Raw genomic sequence first — 13803 nt, 5'->3', positions numbered from 1 at the left:
ACCAATCACGCTGGAGGCAGTTGTTCCATTTAAGCAGCAATACAGTTTAAGAGATTTCCATTGATTGAAGTCTACTGTGGAATCATATACTACAATCACAGATCTTACTGCCTTTCCTCCAACTTATTCGACATACCCGTGAAACTGTTCAAATACAACTGCACACCCTTGCAGGAGTGCTAGAATTTTGACAATTCCTACATAGCAATACAGCAAGAAAAGCAGTGTTTCGTGTTCACATGTGCCTGAACCATTGTGATGGTAAACCACCGTGATGGATTGTTTGTCACCAATCCTGAATCCAACTGTTTCCTGGATTCGCCATACATGTTCCAACTGTTTCCTGGATTCGCTATAGATACAATCGAACGTGGCATGATGAACAAGTGTCTTCTATTTGCATCCAGTTTGACCTTCCATTGGTAAGAAGCGCTGCAAAGCATTCACTACCAGTAAGAACTTCACGATTTACCGGTAAGATGTCAATCCAAAACAATCCTTGCCAGCATTTTCAAGAATTCGACAGTACTGCAACGCCACTTTTTCTCTCTAAGTGATCGTAGGATGGCCCCTCCTTTCACGAGCAAAAGGTGCAAGCAACAGACACAGCTTGTCATGCAACACTATGTGAGGGTGGCTCCCCTCGCTAGCAGTCTTGCCTACAGCAGAGGCTCAGCAACATGCATTCAGGCACAGGCAAGGTTCCCTCAACAGCCACGCGGATACTGCTCAATTATACTGTATGGCACCTTTCACAGCTTTCATAAGCCTCCAGCCATTTATGGTTGCAAGCAGCACAACTCCTTGCCACTGCAGTGCATGTACTTATTAATTGCACTTAATTAAGAAGTGACTGAGATTAAACATTGAATTCATTTATCTACTTCTAGACAGCCCTCTTATAAACCTTATAATATTTGTTTTATACCAAGAAGCTACTTAGACGCTAGGTAAACGGTAACCAAAGGTAAACGGTAACTACTGTAGTTACTCACATAATCTTATTTTCTTTCTTGAAAAATTGACTCACACTTTGGGGTGCCACTATTATGCAGGGTCAAATTTTCGCGAGGCAGATCGAGTTGCAGGTCAGAATTTGTACTACGACGGCTACCGTGACCACAGCCAAAAAATCAGGCTGAAGAAAGCCTACGTATGTATTTATAGGCACGTGTTCACTTAGTGCTCTATAAATTGCTCCATGAAAGGCATGAAGCATATGCCAAAAACTGAGAGAATTGCAAGGAAAAGAAGGATGCCGTCCCTTCTGGCACTTCTAAAGCTAGTACATTTGACATTATTTATTCTCCCTTTTATAAATACAACACCAAAATGATGTAGCTGAAAATGCATTGTGCCAGGAAAAGTAATTTAGCTAGTCAGCATGGACGATAAGAAAGGAGGTCAACATCGCATAAATGCACCGAAGTTAGGGAAGTTGTCTCTTGTCCTTCCTGCTGCTGAGTGCCGCCATAATGGTATGGTTCAAAAGCTCAGAGTTTTCCCTTTCCATTCTCTCTCTCTCCTTACATACAATGGCTGCACAGGAAGATGTGGGGAAAGTAAGAACAACGATAAGGGCAGACCTACACTACTGGCAGAGTGTTCTCCCAGAGGCTTGCTTTGAAAGCTTAGCTAATTAACTGTTTCTTTTTGAATAACTTGATGACCATAAACAGCGGTGAAGCGATCCTCGTTTTTAAAAGCTTTAAACTGGAATCGCATAACAGTGTGCGGAGAGCCAAGCACAACCTTTTTCTGATCACACGCAGTGACAGAAAAGGGGCCCTAATCGCAAGGCTCAGACGGGCCGATGATTGCACTATGCTGAGGAAGTCGAACCCACTGAGTAATCCCATACTATGTCAGAAATTTGGCAATAGCAAAACAGAGCCCTGTATCCTTGGGTTATGCCCTATGCTTGGCGACACAAGGCGTTGGCAATATGCCTCCACTCGTTCCTTCACCGCTCCATGTGGCTGCACGGTACACAAGACTAATTATAGTGCAGTAGTTCTGTCTTGAGACTTTAGTGGCCACAATATGGCCATACAGAATGGGCAACAGGAAACCAGGTGAGTGTGTTCCTAAGTCTTACACATCAGGGTCACTACTGTGGAATGTAAGTAGAGCGAGAGAAAAACTTGTCAGAGTGAGTCCCAACTAGACAGCTGACTTTTATTTTTCTTGTTGGTTCACTTAGGGGAACCTCGCGATCCATTATCGCTCTCAGCAGAGATTGCAGGGACAAACTGGCTTTAAGAGTCACTAGCAATACACTTGCCCAGTTAACTCTCACCCGCGTACTGTGGCCAGACTGTGGTCACTACAAGGCACTGCAAATATACATAGGCTTGTGGCTTGCTGCTTATAGGCTGGTGGAAGCGTGAGGTAGCCATTTTTTTTTTTTTCAATGCTTAGACCATAATTAGACCATACGTGAAGTGCTGGGTAGACCCGCAAGTGCTGCAAGGCAACCAGTTGGGGATCACTCACCTTAGCTTGCGAGCCAGGGCTTGAGTGCTTTGTCAACAGGCCAGTCATTCCTTCCCGAAAGCTCTGGATACAATCACTCACACCAGTGTATGTCACACTGTGGTCGCCCACTGGTGCCTGTAGACCCTGGGCAGCAGATGGCTCACTCGGAACAGCAGGTACTTTCCTGCAGGAAAACCTCATGCTATCGAACTGCCAAGCAAAGCCCAACTCACTCGGGCAAGTTGGACTGCCAGTATGCACACTGCATAGCCATGTGAATCATGCACTCCAGCTTCGTTGGCTGTGCATGACACCCATGAGTTGCCTGTTGCAACGAGTCGCAATTTGAAGCATGCCACAATTCCACTGTCTCCCCAACTGCATCGACTAGAGTGTAGCACCAGTCATTAAAGTAAGAGGTGAGTGCTCTTAATATATATGTCTTCGCAATTCCTGCTACCACACTCCTTCAATGCTTTTCTGGTCACCAAACTCTGCCCGCATACAGGGACAGAAGTGGCCGCTAGGGGGCACACGTGCTGCGCTCAGCTGAATGCTGTGCCAGTTCGAGGCAATGGTTTATTTCGCAGCAAACCGCAATAATTCAACTACCACTCATACTTCACCTGACATACAATGTGGTCGTAGCATACGCGTGTGAAAAACTTACTTTCGTGTTTTTTTTTTTTTTAAAGATATCAAGGCTGCGATGGATCTAGTCATGCCGATGCCGCAATATTAGCTGTACATGTTGTTCCAGCACGGTTCCTTACCTCAGGCAGTCGAGCACGAGGATATTTATTCAGGCACAGGATATCTACTTAGATTTGGGACACTGCACAAGACTTGCAAAATCACCTAATCGCAAAATGAAGCCTCACAGCGAGAGTTAAGCCAGTGCCAATCACGCTATTTACAGTCAGACTGTCTACATCGCAGGAGTTTTAACACAGCCGCATTACAAAAAAGAAAAGCTGTACATTCCTATGTTTACAGTTTATAAAAGCTAACTTCACTCTGCTGCAGCCAACCTCACAGAGCTTCGGCAACAAGTGAAATCGATAGGGGTGTGCAAATTTTCGAAATTTCGAATATTTTTCTAATAGTGTTTGCTATTCGATTCGATTCGCACTGGAATTTTACTATTCGAACTATTCGAACTTCCTAAAAACAAATACAGTCAACGTCCGATTAAAAGTGACCCCTTCAAATTTTCAATATGCTTCACCTCATTACACTCTCGTATTGCGGCAAAGCTGCCTTTCAAGCTCCAGTACGGTCGAACTTTGCTAAGACACATTCAACGTCCGATTGGAAATGGTCCCTAGATTTTCAATATGCTTCACCTCATCACATCCCGGTATTGCGGCAAAGCTGCCTTTCAAGCTCTGTTACGGTCGAACTTTGCCAAGAGACAGTCAACGTCCGATTGGAAGTGGTTCCTAGGTTTTCAATATGGTTCACCTCATCACAACCCGGTATTGCGGCAAAGCTGCCTTTCAATCTCTGCTACGGTTGCAAATGTACAACCTCAAGAAAACGCTGGTGCCAACATGGAGATGAAAGATGTGGCAAAGGTGGGGGCTCAATTATTGCTGTTTTGGATCTGAAGTTTGGGCAGGAAGTCCGAAAAATCGGAAGCCAAAGCTTTTTAGCATCCAAAATTTCAGATGTTCTTATATATCGACGTCTACGAGGCAGATTTGGAACTCCGGACTTGAAGGGAGCACACCCTTGTCCGCCACATCAGTTGGACTTCCACAGAAGTTGAAAGAGGAGGAGAGGCTGAGGAAATGGCATCTTTGCCTATCACGTGTAAAGTGTTGTCGGCAACAGTTTGGTTGCACCAAATCATGTACATAAATAGAATTCGACCTCTACATTGCCTCATTCTTGATAAGACAACTATGAAACACCACCCCGCCAGTGCTTTATCAACCTAGCGAAAAGAAACGCTTTCATGTTGCTATCTCATAAGAATATGCTTAGGAATCCTCTCCAACTTTTTTTTGCTGCCATTTCGCTTCGAAGTATTAGAAAAATATTCGAGAAATATTCGAAAAATATTCTATTCGATTTGCATTCACACTTCAATATTTGAATTCGCTTCGCACCCAAAATTTTGCTATTCGCACAGCTCTAGAAATCGGGAATGACAAAGCTTTCGCAAGGTAACGTCCGTGTGCTGCGTGAACACAAGGTGAGAGTCTAACCTAGCTTAACTCCGAATTTCTAACCAAGTTCTGTTCATTTCCTACGTGTAACTTTGACAACTTCATGATACGTGGACATTGTACGAGCGAAAGTGTGTCGTACTTTACACTGTGCAGCATCGCAAGGGCACTTGGGTATCTCCAATCTTCGCGCTGGCGGCACCTTCACAAATCTCAACGTGGGTTACCTTGACTGCTTAGACGGAGTACGTTTGCACCGCGTGATGCAACGAATTTCTTAATGAAGACTGCTCAAGGGAGACTTTATTAAATGAAATGAAGCCGTGTTTCACTAATCTAGAGAAAATAAGCACATGTGTTAACAAGCAGAGCTCGGTTGCACTTTCGATTTATTCAGAATGCGAAAAAAGTAACATGGGGCAAAATACCCAAAAACATGTTGAGCTGAGGAAACAATAATGCCCATTGCATCCATACTTCTCTATAATTGCTTATTTCAATGCATATGTTTGAGAATATCACACTGCCCAGACACTAATTTACAGCAAACAGAGCAAGAATGCCACAACTAAAAGACAGAGAGAAACGCTTTTATTGGAAAATTACCTCAGAAAGCAGAAAGCTATGCACGATGTTTTTCTAGCGCAGGAAAACTCTCTGCAAGGCCAGTACATGAAGGGATCAAGATAGTGCAAAAAAAAAAAAACAGCAAGCTCTGAAGTACAATATAAAAATAAAAATTCACTTAGTTTACATTCAGTCAGTGAAAATAGAAAAAAAAACCACTTTTTTAACAACGGCAAACAAGGAAAGAATGCAAAGCACTTAATAAGCTGGAAAGAACCTAGAAAAAGCTTGTAAGCTAGCAGCTAGCAAGCAAGAAAGAAACGGTGCCGGCCTGCAACTTTGCCTTCTTACCTTGCAAAGACACATTTTCTCCATTCACTATGAAGCCGTCAGTCTGAATAACGTCGGTGGCATCAAAATATTTCTTGAACACTCTAATGTGTCCAGAATCAAAGGTAAATCACCAGCTTCCTGCCATGGTATTGCACGTTCCCATTCATCCCTCTCATCGCTGTCCCTCGGCAAACCATATAACAGCTTTCCACTCATACCTCTGTAGCTGGAGCGACAACCCGGTACACAGCAACTCTTGGGCATCGTCGCTCACATACACAATCCATGTCCTCGTACACAATTCTCACAGCCGTCAGTCGCACAAACTTAGAAAAACGAGGACAACTGAACGCCAATGCCGCTGGATTCTTCGGGCCCCCAGCTCTCCCTACACAGCGAAGCTACCCTCAATGCCCCCCGTGCACTCCTAGCGCCGCCGTGCAGCAGCTGCGGTGACATTACAAGCTCTCCCCATAGCGTTACAGAGGAGTTTCATTACCAGAAAAGCATTGAAGGACCCTGCTGCTACTAATGTTACATCTTGGCAACCATCTAATAAAGGTTACTGAAATGGAGGAGAACTTCTCCCAAACTCTACATGAGCTGGCGAGCTATCACAGTCAACCAGTGCACAAATTCACACAACACGCAAATGTAGGCATAAACACTGCGCTAACTGTGCGTCATGCTCCATTATTTTTTGCCCATACAATGCCGCATCCCAAGTGAAGGCATTCCGGCAGAAGGTACGATTGGCTGAGCTAGCATTTTTGCATTCATGCATTCAGCTGGATGTGGTTAACTGCCTGAGCCACCTTAACGAGCCAGGCAGTTAATAACATCTTCTGGATCAACAAAACCACTGAGCGAGTTGCTTCTGCCATTGGCAAGTCAGAACTTATACAGCCAGCTCACCTGAGAGATTGCTGTGGCGAGACAGCCGTTGAGGCCGGTACGGCCCCAATTGGGGCCAGGAGGTCGGATGCTATGCGCTTGTGCTGCAGCTGGCTTGGGTAGTATAAGAAGTGACGGCAATCAAGGGGTGACCATGCCAATGCCGACTGCATCGCCCAGACCCCCCTGGGCGTTGCCTCCCTTCTCTGGACTCACTGCTTACACAAACGCTGTGGAAGAAAAATTTTTAAAAGATATCAAACTAGGTACGGGATATGGCGTTCCAAAGCAACTCACTGGTTATGAGAAATGCTATAACATGAATCAACAAAATGAATTTCAACACACCAGGAGGTGTTCAATGTGACCTAAATCACAAACGTTTTAGCATTACACTTCCATTGGAATATGGGCACATGGGTACTGGACCTACAAGCTCGTACTCAGCAGCTGAATGCCATGGCCACTGCAGCTTGTGGTTTCCACCAATTATAATATTATTCGGTTAAATTTGTGTGTGTGTGTGTGTGTGTGTGTGTGTGTGTGATTGTTTCGGGTGACACCTGTAATCGGTCAACAAAATTGTCCTTATCTCAAGTGGTCACTTCAAAGCGGCTGCAACACTTTTTCAACATACTCAAAATTCACTGCAGGTCAGTAGTCGAGGCTCTTGTGTACATGTGAGACTAATACGGCAATGCACGCCGCATGGAATTCGCGCTTGCATTTCACGGACCGCTGAAAATGGTTTGCTCTCCTCTCGGCAAACTGAAACTGACACGGCCAACGGCTGGTTTTATGATCACGAAGGCATCCTTGGCAAAGTTTATATTTGTAGTTTTGAGTTCAATAAAAAACAGATATAAATTTATCTCACTTTGACAAAACCGAAGTAAGCCCTCTTAGTACTTCCCGTCTCAATCAATGGTCGTCTGCTTATTTTGTTTCTTCCCATGTTCAAATGAGAAGGCACGCGGCTTAGTCAAGCCCGTGCTATTTCAAGCTCAACGGACCTGAGTAGGTCACCTGCCTCCCACTGAACACACTTCCACAGTACTTAATAATTCATATCATCAGTTCCAAATCCACCGGCATGCTGGCCAGTGCACGCTTTCTCTTTTGTGTGCCTCGCAAGCTAGTTGCCTTGGCAGACATCACTTGGTGCTTAGCTAAATGAAACTGCCTCAAAATGTGCTACCAGGGTTTCGCTACTATCTGTCAGTCAACCTGACGCAGTACAACACTGGCGAGCACCAGGTACTCACAGAACTTGGCCATACTTTAGAACAACCGTAGCGTGGTAGCATCAGAAATGGTCATGTGCTGCACAGTTACCACAGGCATGACGGGTGCCGCGGCAATGATCTCACGATTACTAGTAATCATACCAGTACTGTAGTTTTTTTTGTTTTTTTTAAACTGGTTGAGGCAGTTTATCGGAAGATTTATGGCCACGATCATACAGTCGGGATGACGGGTCAGGAATCAGGAGAGTTGGCAGATATGGGCATTTCACAAAATTTGTCGCCAGCCTTTATTCGCGCTTATTAGCACAAGAAAAGGACACCAAGTATACCACATTTTGGAGGTTTAATCAAATAAATTTTTGTTTAACATGTAGAACCTACCATATGCCTCAAAGCACCAAACTCTTACTATAATCAGACCTACTGCTCAGACAATCTGACAGATTTCAAAAATAAATGGTCCAGCATACTTGTTCCATAATGCATATTTGATACAGTAGTTCTGTGGTGCGTCCAATTTCATGCCAATAAATTTTTCAAAAAGTTCATTATGGGCCATATATTTGGAACACTCAGCTAAAAAAAACATTCCCTACCTGCTCAAGAGCCCTGCCCTGTCTTCATGGATAACAAAGACACTGCATCCAGAAAGTTTTTCTTAGCAGCAACGATGTGGAGGCCATCCTAACACACAGCTCATCTCTCTTGGTAAGTACAGCTTTTGACAAATTGCCATAAATAGTAATCTGTCATGGCAGATTATTCTTTATAACTTTAGTGCATGGTGAATAAAAGATAGCCTCAACCACTCTTTATCGACCTTAAACCACATCGCCGATGTTATCAAAACACATTTTTTGCTGCTAAAGTTTCTAGTGGCACTAATGTGGTAAGTAAAAAAAAAAAACAGCACCCAACATAACAATGAAAATTTGTTGCACACACACAACAAATTGAATGGAACTAGGAATGACTTCAGTAGATACCCCGCCCCTCACCGTAAACTCAGCACCGTACGTATCATACTCAGCAGTTCACAACTGTCCCTGGCACGTGCACTTCGCAGCCATATAAAAGCATCATTTAAAAAGTTATAAACTTAAGATCAGTAAATTATATCATCTTGAAACTCTTTGTACAGCCACCCATTTTTTTAACCCGAACGCGCGAGCACCGACTGACCCAGTCGATAAGCGGCATATAACGGAGCACAGGAGCGAAATGAACAGTCCTGTGAAGCTGTCTTCTGCTAGGCTATTCCGAGAACTGGACAACGGGACGCCGGGAACCAGCGCTTATCGACTCAGAGGTCGACGCTCGCGCGTTCAGGTTATAAAAAATAGGTGGCTGTACATTATATTTCGCACTGCCTTCAATCCTTCTCACAAGTAACAATGATGTGATTACTGCTTACCTATGCCCCAGAGCACGAAAGTAGTTAAAGCCACCAGCTTTCAAGAAACTCACACTACCATAATGTAGAGCATTGTGTCATTGCTGACAAAAAAGGGGGAATGTAAAGTGTGTACTGTACGTAGATACTGCAAAATGACTAGGTAATCTGGGATTGAGCGTCAATATGGCAATAAACCACACAATGTTGAGTCTTCTTATTTATGTGACGCAGTAAGTCATATTTGCCATTTCAAGCATGAGGAGATGGTTACTTTCTTCGCATGCATGAAGATGCTGTTCCCCAGCATACAACAGTGGCATTTAAACACAAAGGAAGGTTTCCCCAACCTTAACGTACCAGTGAGTAATAAAATAAAAAAGTGAAACGCCATTCCCTGAGCTGTCTTCCGGCACATTTTTCAAATTTTCTTTAGTGTCAGTCCCAAAAATTTTGGATTTGTTGACAGCAGCAAATCAAAACGTAACTTTCTAACACCGTCTTCTGAGACAAGCTTTGCTGTCAATTCTGTAATACCCCTGTCACATGGGCACCCGTGAACTCCGTTTAACTCCCTCGTCTTTTCCTCGAGGGAGATGGGGTTCATGTCACACGGTCACCATTTCGCTGAGGAAGTTAAATGGAGCTTTTGGTGGAGGAAGTTCGGTTATGCCCATTTCGGCTCGATGGAGTACTCTCGTTCCCAGCCAGCTACTGCTATGCTGAAAACCGCACTAGCAAAATCGTCCTAATGAGCTCAATTATAATTTTAAAAACTATATGCTCTTTCTTGCGTAGCATTTCGCGCCCCATAGTGTAAGTTTTAGTTGTATTTTTTTCGGACATCAGCGCTTGTATACTCTCCACACCAACGCCTCGCCAAGACGCCGCTGTGAAGCGTCGCGCGATATTTGTTTCTGCACGTGTGAGGCACACGCACAAGCACTGTGACAGCAATGGTGATTCCGAGCACTTCATCAACACACAAAAACACGTTTTTGTTGCTTTAAAGGTGACTGCACAGGCAAAAAATTGGACGTTTCGACGAGCGCAGCAGCGCTGTTTCTGCCCTATGCGGCAACCGTCGAAAGCTTACACCGAGCCGTGTAGCACGGCCACAACTCCATTCTCGTAATGCTCGATCACGTAGTTAAATGCCGAACGGAGTGAAATGGAGTTCGGTGGTGGCCGTGTGACAGAGGTATAAGACTGGCACTTCAAACAACTTTTTTTTTTTTTGACAGTATGCTTTGCAAATTGTTGTGGCGTATTCACATCTGCTTTTTTTATCCAAATGGGGAGAAACAGTAATGTTTCCTCAGAGTTTGGCATATGCCATAATTAACTGTCTCTGTGCACATGATGTCTGCACAGCTGTGGTGGGACAATAGTCAACCACAGTTCCATTACCATACAAAGCGTTTTCCACATGTAGGCAAGGTAGTTTGTCATAACCAGTTATAAGCATAGGTCAGGGACCATATAATATGTTATGGGTCATATAAAAGCACTTGTACTTTTCATTGACATAAAATTTAGCTGCACTATAAACATAGATCATAATCGTGTAAAACAAAACAAGCTTCAATAAACTGTGCTGCTCGACAAAACTTCTTGATGAACTGTTCTTCATACTATGTGATAACAGCAACTAGGTTACCCATAGAAATTGCCTGTAAGTAGCACTTAAGGAAAACAATACAAATGATGCCATTTAATTCCCTTGCTGAGACAAATCTTTGTTAAGAAAAACTGTTGCTAATACCCAAATGCATCTGAAGTCACCATGGTGATTAATGTCCCAGTGCAAAGCAGCAGCTGCGAGATGATGCCAGAATGAAAAGCTCCAGATTGATACCGCCTAGAGATGAGCACTCCGAGAATGGTACATGAGTGTTTTGAGGCAAGCGGGAACAATATACTCACTATAGTAACGCACCGTGTCATCAACATTCGGGACCTTTCTTACATTTCTTTTGCCACAAGAATAAATAAAACAGGCATGGACCTTGCAGAATATCAAAGAAAAGTTAGATTTTTTTTTTTATGCTCTATTGCTGGCATGGAGTTTTGAGAAGTCTATGGACTGCCAAAATAACAGATTTCTCAGACATAAAGTAGATAATGTAAAATGTTCTTCCAAAGCAAAAGCTTTGAAACCCAAACTTTCTTATTGTTGCCATGTCATGTGATTTACTGGGTCAACATAGCATAAATTAATGCTAGTTAAAGTGGAAGGCAAAATGAAATGACTGACCATACACGAGGTAGTATTCTTCAGGGCACATTGAAACATCTCGATAAACTTAGAGAACTTCTATTAAATAGTGACTCAATGCAACGACAAATATCAGCAATAAATAAGCAAGAAATGTTTTCACAGAGGTTACATCCCCATTCCCTTGAGTAATAACTGGCAGAGCAAGTTATGAGAGAATAACTACACCTGCTTAAATTATGCGAAAGATGTCAGTGAATACTGTGACAGCAAGAATACATCACAGACAATAAAAAAAGAAAGCAAAACACAACGTAAAATATCTTTATGGTTGGCAGTCAATTTGAGAACAGTTATCTTAAAGCACTAAGAAATGTATACGTTCTGCAAACCTCCATTTGCCAATATGAGCAATTTCAAAACACTTTAAAAAATTGCCTTCAAAAGAATATTGCGGTTGTGTGAATGCAAGTATCTTGAGATACATCTTACTGTGTGTAGGTACTTTGTGATGTTTGTTGTGTTTTACCACGTCCTAAATTACACACTATCTGTTCGCACGCATTAATCAAGAACAAAGGTTATGTAACAACCACAAAGCATACTGTCAACTTCTTCTCAACACACGTTGTGCAAAGCACACAATGAAATGCCACAATACTATCACATAAGCACTGAGCGACAAAACTATTTGCATGTTACGAAACACTTGACTGTTAAAAAGCAGATGAAAACAAACCACGCCTGTCAAACTTTGTGCATTTACATGCATTCAGCGCCGTGCAGTGGGAGGTACTGAAGTTTCACATTCAGCGCAACGGCTTTGGCAAAAGCCGCCATCTTCGAAGAAGATGCACGTAGACCTGGACCAGAGGCGTGCGCTGCAAGCACGCGCGCTGTCATCGCAAACGCAGCCTAATGTCGCAGTGCAGAAGAAATTAATGCGCGCGGCAACTAGAACTTACACATGTCAATATATTTTCATCATTTCTTCTCTAGAACGTGGCTGCAAGCTGTACGGCGCACTTAACCGGATGCGCGCGACGCAGGTCTTGAAGGTCGCAGACCACGGTGTTTCGTATTTGCCGACGCCGCTGCGCTAATACGCCAAACTCGATGCTTTCCGAGCACATCAATGTTAATTCACTTGTGGATGTACGTCGCCTGACATAATGAGTAAAACCTTAAATGTACCGTTGCCACGTGCAGACATCGCCATGTCTTGTTAACCCTGACGGTTCAAAACCACTTCGTAACAACGCTTGAGCCGTACAAGGACACCCCGAACACAAAATGCAACAAGATGTTTCTTGGCGTACTTTGTTATACTATGTCCACACGTCTTCAACACTTACGGCGGGAAACTGTCAGTGGGCTACGGCGCGAGCTATGGGCGCATGTCCACAGCTAGCCAGATGATGTCTTATCAGGCGCGCCTTTGTATGCGAAGCGGAAGTAGGGGGTCACACAAGTTATATACGAGGGGCGTGCAAAAATACTAGTTCGTCAAGCCCATACAAGAGATCGCGTCCACTTCTAGCATCGGATGCAGCACCGAACACTGCACCGAACATCAACGGTAAATTAAGACAGGAAAACATTCAATATGACCCGAACGCTGTGAAAAACACCAGCCAATCACAAGTTCCGTCAAACATTCAGAGTCATCTGTAGTAATCAATAAAACACTTATCGGACTACAACGAACAAAGTTAACGGCAAGACTGGATGCGGACGACATACAGCAAGGACGTCTCGCCCGCATTGCAATTGTGTACGGCAGGCATCGGCGATAAAAAAGCCGAAAACTTCCGCGACGATCACAAACGGACATGCGATCGCGTTACTCGGCGCACTAAAATACAAACACTGGTCTCAACGTACCGGTACAAATGGTTCGGTGAACGGCGACTTCCCAAAGTGGGGGCCGCGCGCGAACACAACACAGCCGACGGCGGCGACACTTCATTAGGCCTAGGCGCGAGATCGGCGGCTGGCCGCTCCCGCGGCGTCTCCCGTCACGACCCGGCCCCGTTGCCGCACTGCGATCGGCGTGCTAGCGATTTCGCGGCTTGAACAACGCATCCACGTAACGACGGAAGCACAGACTTCGTCAGCACACGATTTCATAGACCCGCACACCACTCTACGGTGCGTGGTGCACGGCGTGTCAGCTCGCGCACCGCACACACGCGCGCTTCGAGCATCGTCAACCCCCCACCCCCCGGTAGCCGCGCATGGCTTGCCAGACTTGTGGAGGTCTGTGCGCTCGAGCCAGTCCTTTGTGCGACCGTGAACGTCTCTTTAACTCCGCGTTTCGCGTGTTGTTCGAGTAATTTCGTTCCCGTAACGTTTTTCCGACGTTTTCTCTTCGAAGATTGAATCTCTTCGCATGTTATTCCCTCGCCGCTGTAGCGCGTGCTCCCGTTCTGTGCTGGGGCGCACTTATGGTTAGTACCAAACGCGTTTAGTGTTCGATCGTGTTGTTCTTGGTTTCGT

At 44.4% G+C, this 13803-nt stretch overlaps 1 protein-coding gene across 4 annotated transcripts in view; it reads right to left on the bottom strand.

The window, feature by feature from the left end:
* Positions 1-13533, bottom strand: part of LOC119382830 (mucin-5AC) — an 85160-nt gene extending 71627 nt beyond the window's left edge. For 3 of the 4 annotated variants that reach the window (XM_037650697.2, XM_037650699.2, XM_037650701.2), the window contains exons 1-3: positions 13189-13533; positions 6468-6676; positions 2497-2662 (exon numbers count right to left, since the gene is read on the bottom strand). In XM_037650697.2, the coding sequence (XP_037506625.1) occupies positions 2497-2662; positions 6468-6619 (318 nt within the window). In that variant the 5' untranslated portion in view covers positions 6620-6676; positions 13189-13533. Of the gene's footprint in view, positions 1-2496; positions 2663-6467; positions 6677-13188 lie in introns of those variants that run through there. The other variant, XM_037650702.2, reaches the window with a different exon arrangement.
* Between the last annotated feature and the right edge of the window lie 270 nt (positions 13534-13803).

The sequence above is a fragment of the Rhipicephalus sanguineus genome, chromosome 2 (assembly GCF_013339695.2).
Source record: "Rhipicephalus sanguineus isolate Rsan-2018 chromosome 2, BIME_Rsan_1.4, whole genome shotgun sequence".
Lineage (NCBI taxonomy): Eukaryota > Metazoa > Arthropoda > Arachnida > Ixodida > Ixodidae > Rhipicephalus > Rhipicephalus sanguineus.
This window is presented reverse-complemented; position numbering and strand designations above follow the sequence as displayed.